This window comes from Carassius auratus, chromosome 16 (genome assembly GCF_003368295.1).
Source record: "Carassius auratus strain Wakin chromosome 16, ASM336829v1, whole genome shotgun sequence".
NCBI classification, from domain to species: domain Eukaryota; kingdom Metazoa; phylum Chordata; class Actinopteri; order Cypriniformes; family Cyprinidae; genus Carassius; species Carassius auratus.
The window spans coordinates 6085460-6108519 of NC_039258.1; the positions used below are offsets into that span (position 1 = coordinate 6085460).

Here is a 23060-nt window from a genome sequence, read left to right on the forward strand (position 1 = left end):
AATACCGCATGCATCGATCAGGTCTAGGAATGCGCTCCTCTGGGAAGGCAGAGCGAGCAGTAGAATCAACACAATGGAGCTTGGTGCTATTTCACTCCTCACAAAAAAACTGCCATTGTACGTTGCAGCGACCCTGCCATCAACTAAATTATGCTTTTCAGTATGGTCGCGGAAAGGATTATAAATCATTGTCTTCTCTCAGACCTCTGTTCTCATGTGGTTAATCTGATCATGTGACAAGTTTTAACCACTCGTAAATATTTCTGAACAATTCCCAGCTGCTAGCCATACATTTGTTCTTGAGCGATAACTGGCCATACATCACGTCATGGTGAAAATGATTGCTTTTTGCCATTTCTCTGACATCATAGCATGTGCCAAGGAATATTTTCCATGTGTTTAAGGCAGGACTGGAATGAGAACATCTCCCTTTCTCTTTTCTCTAGCCACCCTTCTTGCTGCCCGACATCTGTCAGTAACTGACTTGATCAATATAATCATATTATTTTGGTGTAAGTTAGTATATAAAAATGCATGACCACCATGTATCTCCACTTCAGCTTATCTACAAGCCAAGTTTCATACAAATCGTTAGAAATTTCACTAATAAATAATTGATTTCAATATTAAAAACAGATCCCCCACCTCAACCCAGAGATTCAGACGTATACAGTACGCTCTTACAAACACAGCCACTCACAGAAACACCACATCCAGGTCAAATTTCACCCCAAAATCAAAATAAATTGCAAAAAGAAACTAAGGTCTACTAAAAAGATCATAAACAATATTTGCATTGTGATTTTTTTTTGTGAAACTTAACACCCCCTCCCAAATTTTCTATACCGAAAATATTAATATGAAAAAAAAAAAAAAAAAAAAATTAATCATTGTTTTTGTTTTGTCAAGTTTTGTTATTTGTTCTGAAAACATATCCACCTTATTCTCATGTTACAATTCAAATTACCAATGTTTCCCTCCATCAAGTTGCTCTTTTCAATAAATGCAAGGTGTTTCTGTTTACTGTCAGGTTAAGTTTGCTATTTAGTTTAAAATCGTAAAATCCTGTACCACTAAGATAATGTTTAAAGAGTAGACCAAGTGCATTACTGCAAGCAAGCTACAAATACGGCTGATAAATTATTTAACCCAGAATATTACTTTAATACAAATGAGTTTAACAAATGAGGACAGAGAAAACACTTTTTAAAGACTTTTTATTTGCGAATTAGTACAAAGTTTTTTTTTTTCTTCTCCCGTGTTAAAAATAGATCAGAGCATTAGTTACATCCTCTACTGTCTGATTACACTATGTAGTGTATTTGGGAAAGACAGAGAAGAGGGCAGAGCAGGCCCCCATAAAAAAAGACAAAACAATATTTACACCCAGTCTCTCTCTGCCCCTCCCCATCTTAAGAAACAGTGCAACATTCAGGCATTTCACATCGCTTTAAACATCCTCCAACTCTACTTCAGCAGCAGTAAGATACAGCAAGTTGACAGCAGTATTTCACTTCAATACCGCATGCATCGATCATGTCTAGGAATGCGCTCCTCTGGGAAGGCAGAGCGAGCAGTAGAATCAACACAATGGAGCTTGGTGCTATTTCACTCCTCACAAAAAAACTGCCATTGTACGTTACAGCGACCCTGCCATCAACTAAATGATGCTTTTCAGTATGGTCGCGGAAAGGATTATAAATCATTGTCTTCTCTCAGACCTCTGTTCTCATGTGGTTAATCTGATCATGTGACAAGTTTTAACCACTCGTAAATATTTCTGAACAATTCCCGGCTGCTAGCCATACATTTGTTCTTGAGCGATAACTGGCCATACATCACGTCATGGTGAAAATGATTGCTTTTTGCCATTTCTCTCATGTTTAAACAAGATTTGAGCATCCTTGCACTACACACAACAGCTGCACAGTCTGAAACTTGAGCAGTATCAATGCCACGATCACAAACCCACTGAAAAATGCACATACATATCCTTAAAAAAAAAAAATAGTACAATTGTTTTGACCAATGCTACTACATGGTTTCAAGCGTGTCGTTCATAAAATTAACTAATTAGGTAAACATAAGTTCTCTCATTAACATTATTAACTAATATTTACATTCGTAAAACATGGCTAATAACTGACTGAGTCATGTGCATTTTTCTATTAACTTAATCAGACGGTAAACCATTTTTCTGGCTTCAATTGTTTTGGGGACTGTAGTTATGCTCTGACGTTGGGTGATTCGTATCGATGGCTTAGCTAAAAATGTACCTGGCATACAGGTGCTGCAGAAGTGAGCCCTACTAAATGTTCATTCAGGATTTCAGGAAACAGATATGACATCATAGCATGTGCCAAGGAATATTTTCCATGTGTTTAAGGCAGGACTGGAATGAGAACATCTCCCTTTCTCTTTTCTCTAGCCACCCTTCTTGCTGCCCGACATCTGTCAGTAACTGACTTGATCAATATAATCATATTATTTTGGTGTAAGTTAGTATATAAAAATGCATGACCACCATCTATCTCCACTTCAGCTTATCTACAAGCTAAGTTTCATACAAATCGTTAGAAATTTCACTAATAAATAATTGATTTCAATATTAAAAACAGATCCCCCACCTCAACCCAGAGATTCAGACGTATACAGTACGCTCTTACAAACACAGCCACTCACAGAAACACCACATCCAGGTCAAATTTCACCCCAAAATCAAAATAAATTGCAAAAAGAAACTAAGGTCTACTAAAAAGATCATAAACAATATTTGCATTGTGATTTTTTTTTGTGAAAATTAACACCCCATCCCAAATTTTCTATACCGAAAATATTAATATGAAAAAATAAAAAAAATAAAATAAAATTAATCATTGTTTTTGTTTTGTTTTTTATGAAAAAAAAATCAGTATATGAATTCTAATATATAATATACAAATTATTTTATATACATGTAAAATAATCTTTAATATAAAAAAATTGATATAACTTACTTTATATAACTATATATAAGGGCTGTTTAATTGTCAATAAAAAAAAATATAGGTTTGGTCCTAAAATATGTTTACGTTCTTTATGCACGGTTGCAAAAAAAAGAAAAAAGAAAAAGGAATTCCTATGCGGTTGCTAACATGTTCAAGCTTTCAGTCTTTAATCAAACCAAAATAATTATTTTGATTATGGGGTGCAATGTGACCTGAACACTTCTGAGGATTCAAACACTCAAACACTGTTGCACGCAAAGAGCAAACTCCTTTCAGCAGGAAATATCTATGCCTTTTTTTTCTGCCCCAACGACCACCTTTCATTCCTCCTCTCCCTCAGCAAACATGTTATTGTGAACTCTGTCACACAGCTGAGAGTTTCTGGGCTGGGCGGCCTGGCCTTCTCACTGTGAGCTTGTTACTATTCACACAAACACACATCTTAAGGCAGGCCAAGTGAGCCAGCTCTCACTGTCAGCAGCTATGCAATTCTGTCTGGATTCATATACAGAATAATTTGTACGATGTTCTAACAAAAGTACAAAATGCTCTGATGAAGCATCAGAGGCCTATTGAACACCAAACATTCAGGTTTTGCATTTTACATCCTGTTCAGATGTGGAAGTAGCCACTCAAGACACGAGAAACGTCATTCGTGTCTGCAATGAACCTGCGGTGATACAGGTTAAAGGGCGAATGCTTTTGTACGGGCCACTCTGAAAATCTGCTTATTTTGTGGGCTGGTGTTTGTGTGTGTGTTCAGTCCAGCTTCTCCAGAACAGAGGGCACGTAGACTAGGCTGAGCTCGCTACCAAAGTCACAGACTATGGCGGCATTGTCCAGAACCAGGAGCTGCCTGACGCTCTGACCTTCGCTGCTCTGGCCCAGGTACACCGTCTGCAGCAGGTCCCCGTAGTTCAAGTCCCAAAACGACACGCAACCTTGTCCTCCCGTCACCAGCAGGCTTTCAGAGATCACCCCTAGACTGGCCCCACAGCCCACCTCCTGAAACCCAGAGAAAGACATAAGGGGTTTTGTTACTTCATTAATAACAAATCACAACATGCTGATTTGTTGATGAAATCCTGCAGTCATAATGTTCCTAATCACACACCTGTTGTATGGAGTACAGCTTTATGCCTGTGCTACGGTCCCAAATGCAAATGAGGTCATCCAACCCACTGCTAATGATACAGGAAGTTGTGCAAACCAATGAGGTGACATCACCGCGGTGACCGTAAACGTGGCTCACACGGCTGCCAGTAAGGACGTCCCACACGCAGATGGTACCGTCTTGACCCCCGCTGGCTAGAACCATGGTCTACAACACAGCACAGAAAAATTTGGAAGTTATTATGGAAGTGTACTTGTTTTTCACCTGTGTATCCATCCATCCATTCATAATGTTTTCAGTTAATTTACAGGATTTTAAATGAGAAATATGAGCAGCAATATTACACAAGATGTATATGTTTGAGATAGTGATGGGATTCTGACCTGGTCTACGTATATGGCAGTTATTCCACCCGAGTGGCCCTGCAGGGTGAAGAGACAACAAGAATCCTCCAAACGATACACCTATCAAAGAAAAATGTCATAAGCAACAAACTAAAGCATGAGTTAACTGTAGGCTTGAACAGAATTTCCAGCATCTGAACAAATTTACAGCCTGAGGACTAAATGTAAAGTTCCACAAATAACCCTTATGTTTTTAATTAATATTTTGCATATAATAATGCTTTAAATAACCAGTGTTGCACTTTCTGCCCTATTTAACATGTTTTACTGTATTCACACACACACATACACAGTGGCGTGATTAGGTTTTTGTCCCCTTCCTGTTTTATTTTTAATTTTTTAACATTTTTTGCATATTTGTCACAAAAGATTCAGATCATCAAACAAGTTTTAATATTACACAAAGAAAATACATAATGCCTTTTTTAAATATTAATTTCATTTATTAAAGGGAAAAAGCTGGCCATACAAAGTTAATTAGATTAACCACATTCTTTTAGAAAGAATGGAAGTCTGTGGCGTTCAAGAGTGGAATCAATCTGGGATCAATACAATATCTAATCTGATATAATCTCATCAAAAATAATTTGCCCATAAAACCACAACTTGTGTCATGTAAAGCTTGGTCAGCAGATTCACATATAGATCAATAATATAAAATACACAAATTGATTATAATTAATAACTGACGTGGGTAGCTGAAAAAATATATTTTGGGTGAGTTGTTATACACCTATGTTGTGCTTGTTATAAACATGATTAAATGTCCTCCTTTTATGCATCAGGTGGGATCGTGAAGCGCCAGTTTTTTAAACCAGCTCTCCGGACCCTTCCAATACCGCATGACGTTCGAATCTTCAAACGTCAATCACGTGATGTTGTCATTTCGATAAAAGCACATCAGCATATATACACACACATATATATATATATATATATATATATATATATATATATATATATATATATATATATATATATATATATATATATATATATATATATATATATATATATATATATATATACACACACACACACACACACACACACACATGTATATATATATATATATAGCTGAGCTATGTATGTGTTCATTGTCTGATGAAGATCGTTTATGCTTGAAACATCACCTGTGCTGAAAACAAATATTTTTCTACTTTTGGAGCTGTGGTGTGCAAACTTTGATTTTCCCTTTTACATATTTATTTCTATTTCCCATATACTCATATGTTTCTTACCCTGACTGTATGGTCCTGGCTGCCGGTGACCACTCTGCCCGCGGCAGCTTTGAGCACAGTGATGGGCTTCTGGTGGGCACACTGCACTGAGCGCGTCAGCTGACAGCTGATCACATCCTCACTGCTGTAACAGGGGGAGGGGGGCAGACTTCCTCGGCCTGGGGGTCCTAACACAGACACACACAAAGATAAAAACGCTTAAAAGGCCTTGAACATGCTGTCTCTGCAAGGTCAGAAAGTTCTTGGATTTCATCAAAAGAAGCTTCATTTGTGTTGATTTTATAGAAATAAGACCAAAAAGTCTAGTTGAAAAACGGACAAACAGAAAATTTTTTTTAAATCACATTCCATTTCATTATTTTACATGACATTTCCTGGCCTGGCTTTGGCATTTTTCAAGGCCGTGAGAATGTTGTATTTGAGTATCCTCTTTTCTATTATTTTGCCATGACTCACCGCGATATTGCAGCAACCCCAGAGGCTTGTTGATCTCCACTGTGAAGAAATCCAGTGAGCCATTTAAACGAGCTGCCACAATTCTGCAATTGAAAATACTCCCATTAGCAAGAAAACATGAGTCAGGTGTGACATGAGTGTGGCTTAGATATATGTGAGCTTCAGGTTGTTGTGAAATGCACCTGTTATTAAGAAAAGCCAAGGCAGTGATTCCAGATACTCCATCTTCATTAATGCACCGTAATGATCCTTCTACTGCATCCCACAGCTAATAGATAAAAGAAAATAAGATCAATCTATATGCTAGATCAACATATTCTCCTTATAAAAAGCCCGCTCTTTCTCTCACCTCCAGTTTTCCACTGCTGCGGCCCGTGGCAATGAGGTTACCCCTCAGCTCCATGGCCCACACCGAGCTGTCCCAGTCGCCATTGCCTTGCGGGGGGAGCTCTGGTGGTAAAACAGGCTGGTCCCCGAGGCTATGTCGCCTTTGCTGTGAAGCCGGAGGAGAAGGTGGGAAGGCCAATGTTGGCGAGGGCTCATGCTCCTGGTAAGCTTTCTCCACCAATACCCCGAAATTAAAGCCAGAGCTGCTTAACGTCTGAGATGGGGGCAATGACCCAAAGTTGGTGTCTATGAGAGGAGTGAGGTCTGGCTGGTCCCCAAACAGGGCAGGGCGTGCAGGGGTGGTCCTCCTCCTTATTGGGAAAACGTCTACATCTGGCCCTCCCATCACTACTCCTCCTGGTTCCCGAAAGTCTGCCGCCAAAAGGCTCTCGGCCTCACAAGCGCTTATGTGATCCCAGCCATTACGGTGCTCCCAACAACCACTGCTGCTGCTGCTCCTGCGCATACTTAAAGATAAGACACATAAACATATGCATTTCATTTATTAGTAGCCATGCAGTGGGTTGCAGGTTTGAGTTTATAAATTTCCTTACCCATTGTTGGGTATAACAGTAAGACAGTCTCCAGTCTGTGCGTCCCACACACGGATCTGTCCCGCCAGACAACAGCTGGCCAGCAGCATTCCATCACTGGCCAGACACTCAATGTCCTGTGAAGAGATGCCAAAGATAATTTGATATATTTCAGACGCATTTATGGAAATGCGTCACTGCATCAGTGCAAGTCAAGTTGATTCTCACCATGCTGTGGCCTCTCAGAAGCAGAGGGGAAATTTCACTGATTGGCGGCGAGTAGCCGTACTCATCGCAGGGCAGTTCTCCACGGCGACGGCGACCATGGGGAACCCCGTTCTGCCCGTAGTTCCGAGGGCAGAGCACACGATACAGACAGAAGAGTAAGAGAACTAACACCACACCGGCGAAAAGTCCAAGAGCTGCCACTCTGCACAAACACATATTACAACAAGGTAAAGTAAAATAAAATAAAATCAATTAGTCCAAACAATGTCAGATGGGGGAGCGTTTGAGAAACCTGACATTAAACACTTCTTATTTTTTTCCTAATCTGCGTGGTGCCCTACTGACACATACACGACACACTTCACCTGTAATGAATGGGTCAATCAATCAATTTAAAGCTGGCATGTGAGCATGAGCCCCTGCAAGACAAGTCTCTCTTGAAATTCCTGTCCACCCACTTCCAGGAATGGGAACCCAAAGGTAAGCATTACATGCAGAAAGTTGGGACAACATCTGAGCATGTGCACATACTCTTGATCTGTCCTCACGGGATAAATGCAGCACAGAAAACAGGAAACACAGGCAGGGGGCCAAAGGAAGAATAAGGAGGAGGGGCCAAGTTTTAGAACAAACTGAACTACATCTATCTGATGTGTATCTAACAACCATAACGTTCTCATAGATAAGCACGGGGCCTTGGAACAATGACCTTGAATGTTTGTTTGTGAATGAGATAGACTATTGTTGGTTTCTGCAGTCAAATATATGGATCTCCTTGTGCTAGTAAGAGATATGAACGAGTGCTCGTGGTTAATCAGTGACATTTTTCCACGTATAAATGAAAGTAAGTGAATGTAAGTGTTTGTTTACAAAATGAAAATATTGTGGTCATGAGGTTTAAAACCGCTTGATATTTGTTCACAGAAAGACCACAAAGGAAAATGGTCATTGAGTAACTTACAGATTACTAATAAAGACTGCTGTCTGATCTATAAATACAAGAAAAAGGACAAAAGAAAATATTTTCTTATCCTTACAACCCTTTGGTGAACACCCAAATAGCGTAGGAGTTTTACGAAAGAGAATGAAGTCTTTATTTATCGCAAACTGACAGAGCTGGTGGAATTTGTTTCTTCGGTGTCACCACAAAATGCACCACATTAGATTACTCAATAAAAAGGGAATTTGTGACACTGCTGAGCCAGGCCTTTTACATTTTCTTAAGGGACAATATATAATTTACAGGTTTGTACAGGTTATATTTTATATGCATATTGCCCTCAGGTAAAAAAAATACTCTTATCATTTCATTTGGCATATATATATATATATATATATATATATATATATATGCCAAATGAAATGATAAGAGTATTTTTTTACCTGAGGGCAATATGCATATAAAATATATCTGTATGTTATATTTTATATATTTATGTCAGATACTTCAAACCTGTAAACTCATGAAAAAAATAATTCAAATAATACTACTAATAATAATTCAAATAATTTTTTTAATAAATGCTGTTTTTGCCACCAATAATTTCTAGTCATCCTACCATGGTTTACACAAAAATATTAAGACGCCCAACGATTTCCAACATTGATAATAATAAAAACTGCTGAGCACCAAATCGGCACATAAACTATGATTTAGGGAGGTCACTTGACAGAAGACTGAAGTAATGATGCTATAAACTCAGCATTACCATCACAAAAATAAAGTACATTTAAAAAATTGTTTTATATTTTAATACTAAATTTTTTACAATTACTGTTTTTACTGTATTTTTGATGAAACTAATGCAGCTTAGGTCAGCATAAGACACTACTCAAACATTCATAAACATTGATACACTCGGTGTATCAAACATAAATAAAATTAAATAAACAAAAACAAAAGCAGGAATACATCTTTTTGGCTTCATTTGTTAAATATCTGGTGCATTGTTGCCTAAGCTATGGTTCATGTATAATAATAACTCAAACTGAATGGGTAACTGAATAAGTAACGTTTATAAAAATAGGTAGAGTGCCCAAATAGCTGAAGTGCAACACTGACTTGTAGAGTGTGAGATCTGTCTGAAGATCAGAGGTCTTGATGCTGGGAGGAGGAGCGTGGTGTGTATCCTGGGGATGGCGTGTGTCTATGGCCTCTTGCGGGGTGAGATGGAGCGTGACGGGGATGACTGGAAGAATGCTGATGTACCTGAGGGAATCAGATAAAGGCTTAACTAAGAAAGGGCCTGAACCATATCATCTATTAAGAGGTAAGAAAGTAGCGCACCTCTTTGCAAGAGTGATATTGTAATAGCTAAAGAGTGAGGGCCAGTGGCGGAAAGAAAGCCGCCTCCACAGCTCCTCGTCCTCAGGGCCCCAAGTGATCTGGGGGCTGGACACCAGGGCAACACCTGGGCGGGCTGCTCGGTGACCCTGAGATTGGTTTTCAGGTAGAGGAGTGGGTTCAGGGGCAGGAAGCACGCTCAGTGTGCTGGTTGGGTCTCCACCAGGAAATACTGGAGCAACGCCCAAGTGAGGAGGAAGCCCCGCCTCCCCAAGAGGGCTCTGCTCTGACACCTGGGCAGCAAGGAAAGTACTCAGACCAGCAGGGTCTGTGTAGACCAGGATACCAATCCAGATAACAGTGCCAACCTAATAAATAAAGAGACAACACATTTAGATCAAATAAAGCATTATTTTATGCTTCTATTTTCATTTAATTTTAGACCATTCAAAAGTGTGGTTTCGTAAGATCTTTCAAAGTTTTTAAAAGTTGTATGCATGTTTTTTTTTTTTTTTTTTTGCCATTTTTGCCTTTTTTGTTATAGGACATATCAGTTTCTTTCTTATGTTAAACATAAAAGAAGATATTTTGAAAAATGCTGGTATTTAAACAGTTGATGGTGACCATTTTTTTTCTCTACTATAGAGGTCAGTGGGGACCAACATCTATTTGGTTGTTCAAAATTCCTCAAAATAGATATTTTTTTGGTGCAACATAAGAGAGAAACTCATACAGTTTTGGAACAACATAGGGGTGAGTAAATGGGGTGTAATTTTTACCATGATGATTCTCTGTGCCAGGCGAGTGCGGGCTAGGAAGTACACCACCCTGAGCCTCTTGGGCAAGCGGAGGTTCCGGAAAGCAGGAGTCTGCAGGGTAATGGTGTGGGGAGAAGGGCGGGGTGGTGGAGGTGTCTCTCGTGGACGCAAAGGGCCTGGTTTAGGCGGAGGCATCCCTGCTTCTGCCGGGAGACGCCTGTTCAGATCAGCCAACTGTTAATGGAAGACATGAGGGTTGGGAAAGATGATACAAATCAAACTGAACATTCTACACAAAGTACTCAGATGAAGCAATGAATGATTCAGCCATTTCTCATGGAATTGTAAAAAAAAATATTCTGTGCGGGTGGTTCTCACCTCCATGCGGCGTATGTCAATAGACAGCACAGTGGTGAAGAAAAACATCTGCAGGAAGAAATCGGACACCAGACCGACCACAGCAAATAGACAGAACTCCTACACACAAAAGAAAAAGCGGAAAGTGTAAAGCGTTTGTGTTCTGGTTCTGTATAACTACCACCAAAAGCAGATCATATATCAGAGATATTTACAAGAGCTTCACCTGAATTGCTGGTACAAATGTGAAGTATCCAATGAGGATGATGCACAGTTCAGTTGCCATATTCTTCATGATGGACCAGCTCTCATTGCTTAGACCTGAAGACAGATCCAAGAAATAGAAAAAAAAATACAGACTTTTGCCAGAGTGTGCCATTCAATTTGGTCTAATTTTAACATCCCAAACTTTCAAAACACTTTAAACTGAAAAAAAAGACTTCAAACAAAAAACAGGTTACTAAGGGATTTAGAAAAAAAAAAAAATTAAATACATTTTTAAAATTTAATAAAATTAAAAAAAAAGTGTTTAAAGCAGCAAAAAAAATTTTTTATATATATTGATGTTTGTTGTTTATCTTAAACACGGTTACCTGAACTATATTCTATATTATTGAGAGAGCTTTGTAATGAAAAATTCTTTATAAGTGTCACTACCTAACTGTAAGACAGTGCTTAGTACTGAATGGGCTGCTACTTGTATTCAAAACACAAGGAAAGAAAAACTGAGTGTACATGTTTTAACAGTGCAGATGATTGCATCATCTCTGACCTTGAGCAATACGCAGCTTGACTTCAAGGTCGACAGGCGTTGACACAACAGACTTGGTGAGGACAAGGACATTCTCCAAACCAATTACCACCACAAGGTAAGGGAAGATTTCCCTGTAAAACAGCAGCAGAGAAACAACTAAACCTTAGAAAATCAATCAAAATTAATGTCTGATGAAAAAAATGTGAGGAACGTGAGGAGCTAGCTTATTATTAACTATAAAAACCTAACAGAAAAATCCACTGTAGCGTTCTTTGATTAGCTGAAGAGTTGACCTTATACAGCCCTATTGTATCTTAGAAAAATATGGAGAATACATCTGGCCTAAAGAGTGTGTATGTATTGACTGCAGCCTGTTCTGGTGAACCAAGTCAAATTTGTTTGGACAGCTTGAGCTCAAACCACTGTCTTTACATGCAACCTTACAGGCTAGCGTAGGACTATCCCTGCCCACTCAAACACTTCCTGGCAATGAAATCCCCTTCAACTGCTATCGTTATTATTGATGATTGGTTATACATCAACCTGCTCAAAGATCAGACTGATTATTCCTGAGGGATTAAGTCTATAGCAGCCCTGTGATAGTGATGAACAGAATCATTCTAGAGGTATGAATCAAGGTGTGTTTTGGCTGAGCTCCTACCCTCCATTCAGCGTGGGCGTCAGGCCAAACAAGGTGCAGAGTCCCACAGACATGAGCAGAGAGCTGAGGACCGTCACCACAGCGGCCAGCGCCAGGCCCCATTTGGATTTCACCATGTCAATCTTTCCTGTGAAGTAAGAGGCAGGGATTATCAGAATTATTGTTGTCAAGAGCATTTTAGAAAACTTCATTAAGCATTTAAAATGCTGCTGGAAAGAGGGTATGAGAATTCTTGATGCTGAATGTGCTGTTCTGAGGATAATCGCTAATCTGAAAGCTTTCTGCTGCCAATTTACTGCTTTCCCCGGAGAACACTGTTGTATTACTTCTTACTAATTTAAGAGATATGCAATGATTATTTTAGAAAAATTAATAGAGAACAGTAGAAAACACTACAAATATTCCCATTTCTGCCTGCAATAATTCTGTCAACTGAGGTACTTCCACGACGAATATTAACAGTAGTGGACACAGATCAAGGCTCAAAGCTAAAGATTTCTGGATGTAAACACTGGTGATTATTTCTCACAAAGTGGTCTGAAACTGTTTACCTGCAAACAATCGTGAAAAGATATAGAATCTAATGCTCATCAGATGGCACCTTAAATAAAATATTTCTGGTATCTTCTACAAACATGTAAACAGAATATCACCTAATATGATACCCTGTTTTATCTCCAAGGTCAGAATTTACAACTGGAACACATTACATTACACAACCAGGTATTCCATAACAGAAAACCAGAAAAACGTAGAAAAACTGCATTAATATATAACCTGCATGATTGAAGACGTGTTGTGTTTACCATTTGTTTAATAAAAATACAGTAGTATTATGAAATAATAAAAAAAAAAAAATTATATATATATATATATATATATATATATATATATATATATATATATATATAGAAACATAGAACTTTTTTTATATTTTAAAATATAGAATGCATATTTATATATTTATTTAATTTACATTTATGCATTTAGCAGACACTTTTTTTCCAAAGCGACTTGCAATCTATTCAGGCTATACAGTTTTTTTTTACCAGTATGTGTGTTCCCTGGGAACTGAACCCACAACCTTTTTGCAGTGCTAACACAATGCTCTACCACTGAGTCACAGGAACACAGTGATGCAATTCCTAATTTTCAACAGGCATTACTCCAGTCTTCAGTGTCACATGCTCCTTCAGAAATCATTCAAACATTCTGATATGTGCTCAAGAAACATTTCGTACTATTTTCATCATTAAAAACTTGTGCAGCCAGTTGTGCTGCTTAATATTTTTGTGGAATTTCTGATACTTTTTTCAGGATTAATCTAGGTTGAAAAGACCAGCATTTATTTGAAACAAATAATTTGTAACACCACAAATGTTTTTTTACTATCACTTTAATCAATTTAATGCATTCTTACTAAATAAAATGCTTAATTCCTTACAAAAATAAATGAATTAAAGACAGAATATAGGTAGAGATGACACGTACGGGTGGAGAAGTAGATATAAGCAAAGAGGATGATGTAGGTGGTGACCAGAGGGATGAGCTCAGCGATGCCAATCTCCTCTTTGAAATGGACGTGCACCATGTGGTCTTCACGCAGAGTGCAGTTCACTGAAGGATGAAGCTGTTTCAGACGGGCTCGGAGACTGGCTACAAACCTGTCCAAAAAGACACACACAGGAAATGCTAAACTTTTTTGGAAACTATGATTGGTTCACTACAAAAACGATATGTTTATAAAATGTGACGCCGGCCTTATACAAAACAATTAATTTGAAATATTACGAAGGCTGACCTTGCGTCATAGGAGCTTAGTGCAATTGTGATGGTGTAAGTCACCACTCTCTTCTTGCTGTACAGGCTTACACCCGACTGCTTCCCCGGGACACCAAAGAGTAAATCTAAAAAGTAAAAATTGGCTTTCTTAATGAACAGGGGAAAACGTTTAATTCGAGCAGAGGTTAAATTGTATTTAAGGAGCTTCCTGCCTTTCAGAGTGGCTGAAGTATGAAGGCCTTTGGGTTCATGTTGGTGGACTGTTTTCAGGAGGTCTGGATCTGCATCAAACAGGTCCCGCCGGTTCTGCCAAAAGTTGCCAGGGGATACCAGCAGGCAGCCGTGCTCTGGAAGGACCGCCTGCATGCGCCGTAACCCTGGCAACAAGTCCGTTACCTGCAAGCACAGCGCCTCCAAACTTCTAAGAAGAGAGAAGTGAGGAAAACAGGAAAGACTGGGGTTGAGAAATGTGTGGTATCAAGGGCAAACAGAAATGGTTTGTAAATCATGAGCTAATAAGCCAGGGGGGGAATCTTAGACCTGTCTGTGTAAACGTGGTTTCTGATCTCCTCCAGGAGACTGAAGACGCGCCCAAGGGGAGAGCGGAACACGTCCACAGGAACCAGACTGTTGTCCCATGGTGAAACTGCTGCCTTGACCAGGACCTGCTGGATGTAGGCCACCGGAGGACCCCGGTACTGCAAGAACAGCAGTATATTAGATCAAAAGTAACAGTTCTTTAAAAAAAATAATAGATTTTTACATTTTCTGTGGAGCCTGACTAAGCTAATTCCCTGATGCTAAAGTGTTGCAGCTGGTTGTTTGCTGGCCCCAAGTCTAGAGGTAACTTTTCATAGACAGTCAGGTGTTTTGTCCAACAGGTGAAATTGTCTGAATACACCTTTTTTTCAACATGATTTGATGTTTATTCAGGTCTGTAACAGTGTAGGACACCTAGCGTTTGCAAGGTCTACAATCCCTATGAAGTGCCGGGCTTAGCAATCATGTTAATACTTCCACAGAAAAGCCAAATAGTCCTAAAACTCCTAAAATGTAGCTCACCAAGGCTACAATTATTACAAAAATATAAATAAAATAAATAATTTCAGTGTCACATGATCATTAATAAATCATTCTTATACATTGATTCGGTGCTCGGGTAACATTTACAACTATTAATGTTGAAAACAAATGTGCTGCTTAATATTTTTGGGAAAATCCTGATACATTTTATTTTAGAATTATTTTCCATATTCTTTGGGTAAATATATTAATTTAATTTAAAATAATAATAATAAAAAGATCTTACAGAACTGAAATTCTAACAGTAATGTATATCACACAATCATTTAATTTTACCCAATCAGGGAGCTCCGGCAGGTCACCCTGAGACTCATGGGATGGAACAGAGTAATCTCGTACTCCAGTGGTGAACTCGACAGGCCCTGTTCCTGGCAGAGGCAGCTTCAGCAGAGGGTAACTGGAAAAGAAAGCATGGTTACAGAACAACAAATCAATCTTTATTACCAACGTCAAGCTGCATTCCTCATAGACACGGTCCCTCCAAATAGAGGAATAGCCTTCTCATGATGAACAGGTCCATAAAACAAGTCATATTTGAATGAAAAGGGTGATAGGTATGCAAAGTGTTGTTTTTGCATTTTTTACTGACAGTTTTATAGCATTCAATCAGTCACACAGGTGCAGCAAGAGTAAACTTATAAGACAAACCTGCACCAGGAAGTACCACAGAGCACTATGATTAACTTGTCGTCTGTGTTACCCTCAGGCTAAACTAAGAATTTTACACTTTATTAAAAAAAGAAAAAGATTGTACAAGACCTACAATACTGCCTGCAGTACAAACACAAAGGACTGGGATACTCTCCAGATGGATGATCTGACCAACCCCTACTTCTCACAAAAGGAACATCTGTCACTCCTCTGTAAAGTGCTTCATAAGCCACGAATATCCCCCACCAACAACAGCAGTGTTTTGAAGAGAGGAGCACAAGCTGATAAGGTTTAAAACACATGACACTGTTGACATCAGGGAAACAGAAGGCTATTGTGTGAAATACATTACACCTGGAATCTCAATGTGTTCTTTCCTTAACACAGTACGTACAAACTGAGGGACAACCCAATATCATTTTGTGTGCTTCACTTCCTGAATATAAATTCTGATAATTCACTCACCCCCCATCTCTTCTCAGTCTCAGTCGTTAAGAAATGAAGGTTTTTGACTCACTGGCTGAAGGTCCAAATAGCAGTTTCAGTACAGCTTCAAAAAGCTCTATACAATCCCAACCGAGGAATAAGGATCTTATGTAGTATATACACTAATTTATTTACTTTTTAACCACAAATGTTCATCTTGCACTGGCTGGACCTCACGTATTATGTAGCCACGTTGGAAAGGTCATGCATGACTTCGGTGGAATACTGACCCAGTGTTTACAAAACAAAGGTGCAAAGACAAAAACCCCTTCCAAAAGAACCTAAAACTGATGCTGGAAGAGAAAATGAGAGTTTTTCACCATACACTACCTTTTTGAACCAAAGTACACAGCCGAAGAACTTTGCAGAGCTACTGCAAGATGATCATTTGTGGTTAAATAGTATATAAATTGGTATTTTTTTTTTTACATTTATTTTTAGAAAATGACTAGTGGTTGACTGATATATCGACATATATCGGCTGTATCGGCCGATATTTGGATGTGTTTGAGGACTTTTATTTTGATGGCGCTGAGAAAGGCACTCTCCTCTTGTTTACTTTTGTTAACAGGTCTGTCTAATACGGATAGAAGTCGGTCTAATAATCAGATAGAATGCTTAAACAAAGGAATTAATGTATACAAAAAGTATTATAATGATTGCTTTATACTATTATTAATAGAAAGGCAAACATTATAATACTTTCTCTTTTGCCGACAGCATTCAGCAATTACGCATTTATCATTTAAACAATTCTTTGAAAGGCCAATGAACATTTAATTTTAAAAACCTTGCAAACTCAGTTGAATCCAGCTGTGAGATCTTGTGAAGTGTCTATGTGTATCCAGCGTGATCACGTGTTCTCTGTGTGACGGTCGGTCTATGTGAATTGAATGCTTTAAACTTGAAACTCCTGGTATCAAATTATGCTGAACTTTATGAATTTCCCCACTGTCATTTTCATGTCATTTTCTCTGTGTGCTGTATGTAAAATGAGTGTTACCTTGGCTTTATTTGCAAAAAATATGATTCCCAGTGCACACAAACTTCCCAGAATACCGAATGCCCTGATGGTTACAGTGTTTACTTCCTTTTTGAATTATATTTGTATTAAATATTTATTTGTGAAAAATACTTTGTAATCTAAAGTATAAGTATGTTTATGGATATACAGATATTTTTAAATCCATTGTCAAATTATTTCAAATTTCTTAAATATTAATAAAACATTAAAGAAAACTTTTATTATAATAGCATTATATCGACCCCCTGCTTTCCAAGATATCTTCGGTCGACCACTAAAAATGACCCATTATTCGTAAGATAAGACCCTTATACCTTGGCTGGGATCGTGTAGAGATCTCTGAAGCTGCACTGAAACTGCAATTTGGACTTTTAAATCGTGAGGTCCTCTATATGGAGAAAAATCCTGGAATGTTTTCCTCAAAAACCTTAATTTCTTTTCAACTCAAAAAAGAAAGACATGAACATCTTTGATGACATTGGGGTGGGTAAATTATCAGGAAAATCAGTATATTACTTGATTATCTGTCTTGAGGCCTAGTCAAGCTATTCTGCCCAGTCCATTCTCCTCTCTAGCTGAGAAAGAATTCAGACGTCCGCAGTGACAAGTAGCTGCCACTTCACAAAGCCTACTTCTGTTCCTCCAGGCAGCTCAAGACACTGAGCTGTTCTCTGGGAGAAATGTTCACACACTCACTCTTTTCCGCATGGATTTTGCCCTTTATCTGAAGCGTCAGAGATTTAATTCACATTTTGCTGACTGAGGCTAAAAGAAAAGCCATGAGAAACCTGTTTTCTCCAGCTCAGGGCTCCACACAGTCCTCCTGGCATGATCTTGCTGTCGAATCAAACTGTGCAGAACAACCGACCACAAGCCAACTTCATTCCTTTGTTGCCCTCTCTGACCCTTTCACACCCGAAAACATCCCACCCACAGATTTGTAAAGATAAGCTGCTTTTCCCAACCCACAGAAGTACATGAAGTACTTCAACATTGACAGAGGCCATCGGAGCCGTGGCCTGGCAGCCATTGTGTCCCCGATTAATTGAAATCTCGCTCTGATCCCATTACTTCCTGTTTGAATGAAGCATCACGACTGCACACTCACCAGCAGGTCAGGATGCTGGCAGAGGTGAAGAGAATGATGGGAACCGGGTAGGAGGCGCATAGCAGGCCGTGCCGGTAGAAGGCGGCCGAGATGTTCTGCCGAAGCCGCTCTCTCACCGTCATCCTGGGGGGAGGGGTCAGCTGATGGCCATCGAGTCTGCGTGTGCGGCCAGGGCGAGGGCACCGGCGTGCATCCAGGGATCTGTGCAAACAGGCATGAACAGAACTATAATTGTCTCTCTGTCATTGTGATGTGAAGAACGTGTTTTTCCTGTTGCTGATAAAACCCAAAATCTTTTATAGTCATTTAGAGCACATATTAAAAGCATTATATATATATTTTTGCTTCATAAACCGACTAAATGAGTAGTATCTTATGGCAAGCTTTATTGCTTTTCCTTACCAACAGTACAAAAACATTCACATGTATAGCCAACATAAAACGTATGTATTGATTCTGACATGACACAAGTCAGCGAATATACAGTTGAAAGAATACAACATATATATGTTAGCATACACTAACAATTTTTTTTTAAGCGAATTTTGAAAGAAATTCAGTACGGATGCATTGAATTGATCACAAGTGAGAGTAAATACATCTATTTTGTTACATAAGATTTATATTTTTAGTAGAGGTGGGCATAGATTATTTTTTTTTAATCTAGATTAATCTCACTGTGATCTTGAAATTAATCTAGATTAAAATGGCTCATTCGAATTCTGCCGAAGGCATTCAGAATATGTGTTACCCAAATAAAATTGACAAACAGTAAGTCTTTGAGAAGGGGTTTATCAAGCTAGGTGGTGCATTAGAAAAGGGCCTCATCTCCTGTTTCCAAAATGTATCACAAAGTGCTTGAAAAAGCTGTAAACTAATTCCACATTACACAAGGTGCAAACAACATTACTCCTGTTTCACACCAATGTTTAAGTTTTTTTTTTCAGGTTTGTAGGTGTCAAGGTACAGAAACCAAATAATAGCACTGGATAGTCTTCAATGTAAAAATGAAATATACAATCAGACCTACATTTATTCAGACACCTTCAACATTTCTCACATTATTACAGTTTTGGTATATATATCAAAAATTATATCTGGTTTCTGAATAATTTTTGGTTTGACTGTTAAAACTACAAAGAAATTCAGTCAAGAGCAGTGAGTGATTTTCTTTTTCATTTTCTTGGATTAACATTACAGCAGCTAGTAGCTAAATTAGGCGCGGTCACTTTAAGAGACCATGAACGCATCCAATATAATACACATCCCATTTTTTTCCTCAACTGTTTACTTTCACTTAAGAAATAACTGACCGTTTTTTCTAGCATAATTTCCAAGGTGGATATTTTGACATATTTTGTATGTATTTGTCGGCACAAGAGCAAAAATAAGCAAATTCGATGTTCTAGTGTTTTGAGACGCCTTTCTCTGCGCGAGCCCTGAACACCAGAACACCGCGGTGTTGAATGGGCTCTTTCACATCTTTTTGTTTGTTCAAACTGCGCTTTGCATTTGTTCGTTCGGGTGAAGGAGGAACTTCGAGGTGAACTTTGCAGAAGAGAGCTCGGTTCAGTGTCTCTGTCCGTGATACGCGGCTCTCTCTCTCGTGCGCACCTAACCGGCACGCGCTACTCTGTTCTGCTTTTCCGCGTCTAGTTTTTGGATGCTTTTATATTTAAATCGGCAAGCGGTACGGCTAAACAACACGTGAGAAAGATAAGCTTTCGTGACGATGCACAGCAGTGGCCCGTAAACTGTCCTGAGCATCTTTTTAGGCTGTCCTCAGTGATTCAGTTATATAAAATATCAAGGTGGAAGTCATCATAGCTTGCTTAGTATAGACCCAGCTCCCAACCCAACTTTGAGAATAGATTAACGGCGATATTTTTTTTATCGCCTGATAAGAGTCTCACGTTAACGCAGCACGTTAACGGCGATAACGGCCCACCACTAATTTTTAGTACCGGTAAATGCTATTCTTTTGAACCTTTTATTCATCTGAGAATTCTGGAGAAAAAAAAAATGTATCACTGTTTCCACAAAATTACTATTATAATTGACACAGAAGACGGCAGAAATGGTAGCTGAAAATTTAGCTTTGCATGACAGGAATTTATTACTTTTTCATTTTATATATATATATATATATATATATATATATATCGAAACAGAAAAGAGTTATTTTACATTGCAATAGTATTTTACAATATTACTGTTTCTATTGTATTTTTGGTCAAAATTGCAGCCTTTCTTTTAAACATCTTACCAACCCCAAAGCATTTTAATGGCAGTGTAGGCGTTAAAGCCAAACCTAGATTAAAAGAAATGCTAAAAGAGTCTTGTTCCTGGTTAGTTTATGATACCCAATGAATTAAATAACATTAAATAATTTAACCTTATTGTGATCCGTTACCAACCAACCAAACTTAAACACTGCCAACAGCTGGCTAGCAGTTCCTTCTCTAGAAAACCTATCTGTTAGAGTTAACCCTTTGCCTAGAGGTAGTTTCTGGACTTTCAAACTCTGAAACCAGTGGGTTCAAGGGTTACACTGGCACTCTATGGTTTACAAAGAGCTCTTTTTTGTCATCGGGTGCCCCTGTGACTATACCACAGAGCACAAATTTTCCCCCCAGGAATTTACCTCCTGAGTGGCTACAGTTCATGCTTTTCTATAAATATTACATAAACAAGATGACACATACAGGCTCACAAAGATGCTACACATGTACTACTCAAGTTTGTGGGGAAATTTCATAACACATGATGCAAGAGATTTCATTAAAACAAACAGAGAGAGAAAGAGAGAGAGAGAGAGAGAGAGAGAGAGAGAGAAGCTAAACACACCACTGAAAGCAGAATTAACCGAAGAATGCTAACACAGATCATAAGTAATTTGTGGTGAACAAGTAAATAACAAAATACTTTCTTTTTTTTTTTTTTTTTACAAACATTCAAGACTTACAGAACAGTAGACATAAGGAACACTTTTATTATAGTTGTATTATTTATTTTCATCCTTCCTGAAGTTTGGAAACTCCATTTTCAGGATTTAATTGTATGGAAAATATCACCCAACACAGACCTGTTTGTTCACCATTAGAAAGAGAGGCATACACATTTGAAAGACATGAGAGTGAACTAATTAAGGATGACAGAATTTGCAACTTGGGGTCAATTATTCCAACTTATCCAACAGTCCCTTTCCCGTTCCAGCTTAGAGAGCGACCAACTGTATCAAACTGTGTCTTTACAGTTTCTTTCTTACTGCAATCGGACACAATCGGAGTCCAGAGACACCATTCACAGTCTGCAAAACTTGGCAAACCCAAATGCTACAGCATGGAAACAGGCAATTACTTTAAATTCTTAAGTGAATGTGCAGGCACGGGCTGAGAAACACAATTGCAGCTGACAGACGGACTGGCCTCCCTCTTTGCCAACCAAACCAACCCTCTTTGACAATTTGGTGACATAAGAACCTGGCAACTATCATGAATGCTGGGATAAAACTTTAGAGTGCAACGCAAAGTCGCTGCTTTGGACATAACCATCAAAAAATTACTAACAGTTCAATATTAAGAGCACAAACTACAGCAGTGCTTTCTTAAAATACACAAGTTAATATTGGTTTCCAAAATGAAGGAATTTAAAAACTAGAAATCTGACAGCTTCTAGATTTACATCTGTATCAGAATGTTCCACTGTAAATCCTCTGATCATAATTCTACTGCAGAACAGCTGTCAGGGATATCTGCCTGCTCACATTCACTTCTCAATGCTTCATCATAAACAACAGAGAAAAACTGACGGTTTTGCAGGTTATTTAATAGACTAATATAATTAAAAAGCAATGCTGTGATAGCACCGTGGCATTGTTACGTATAAAACGGTAACACCATGCTATTTTTTTATGTCATAATATTTTATTTCCTAAATGTCATAGCATACCAAAATACGTAGTATATTTGTAACGTGCGGTGTTCAGGCTGATGCAATTCCCACGTTTCTGGATATTAAACTGTAAATTAGCTGAGCTGAAATCAGTCTAACAGAGCTAAAGCTAACGGGCACTGAACTACACATGAATACAGTTTTGCATTAACTCGGTTGTCTGCAATGTCCTGCATTTCATGCCTTTCAAAATCCTGAGATACTATTTATTATCTTTTTGTTATACAAGGAGATGAAACCGGTAACGTTACACGTCTCCATGGAATTAACTTTAGCCGAGCTGCTAACGCTTTAGCATTAGTTGATGTTTAAAGCATCTGCCAGTTTTATTTAGATTAGCTTGACGTATATAGACAATAAATAGAGCACATCACCCTAAAAATACGCATTCCGTTGACTCAACGTGACGGCAAGCTATGGGCATCTATCTAGGAAGTGCTTTGACAGCATGTTACTGGACCAGCTAACAGAAATAGTGAGCACTATTAAGGGCCTGCCATGCTTCTAAAATGCTCTAATTTAGCAATATAAACACACAAAGGAAAGAAAATGTGCTAAAATAACCACTTACCCTAATGACAGGTTCTATCCTTCCTCTCTGGGGGCTTGTTGTAACGCTGAATCTGCTCCTGCTGAGTTTCACACACAGGTGACTGACTGTACGACTCTACTGTTCTGTCTGCATCATATCAGCTAGTAAGCCAACGTGACCCCTCAACTTCAACCTCCAGAACAAAGCTGAAACGCGTCAAACTACGACCTCTACTGGCCAAAAAAAAGACGAAGTAAGAATGAAGTGTAGACAATA

The 23060-nt window shown here is 38.5% G+C and overlaps 1 protein-coding gene across 1 annotated transcript; it reads right to left on the reverse strand.

Moving 5' to 3' along the window:
• Positions 1-3130: 3130 nt before the first annotated feature.
• scap (SREBF chaperone) lies at positions 3131-22990 on the reverse strand. Its single transcript, XM_026283652.1, has 23 exons — positions 22824-22990; positions 18299-18499; positions 15306-15426; positions 14487-14644; positions 14159-14367; positions 13966-14071; positions 13656-13828; positions 12165-12291; positions 11522-11634; positions 10976-11070; positions 10771-10869; positions 10414-10626; positions 9638-10002; positions 9413-9559; positions 7351-7552; positions 7144-7259; positions 6552-7056; positions 6385-6470; positions 6203-6285; positions 5747-5913; positions 4485-4565; positions 4102-4308; positions 3131-3992 (listed from the first exon to the last, which is right to left on the reverse strand). Exons 2-23 carry the CDS (start codon positions 18418-18420, stop codon positions 3747-3749), a joined length of 3741 nt encoding a protein of 1246 aa, XP_026139437.1. The 5' UTR covers positions 18421-18499; positions 22824-22990; the 3' UTR covers positions 3131-3746.
• Between the last annotated feature and the right edge of the window lie 70 nt (positions 22991-23060).

Excerpts from the sequence above, each read along its gene's own strand:
- scap (XM_026283652.1), bottom strand. The coding sequence starts at position 18,420 with ATGACGGTGAGAGAGCGGCTTCGGCAGAACATCTCGGCCGCCTTCTAC. Across the intron at positions 11,635-12,164 it reads ACGCCCACGCTGAATGGAGG|GGAAATCTTCCCTTACCTTG; the intron begins GTAGGAGCTCAG and ends GCTGTTTTACAG. Across the intron at positions 6,471-6,551 it reads GCAGCAGTGGAAAACTGGAG|CTGTGGGATGCAGTAGAAGG; the intron begins GTGAGAGAAAGA and ends TTTATCTATTAG.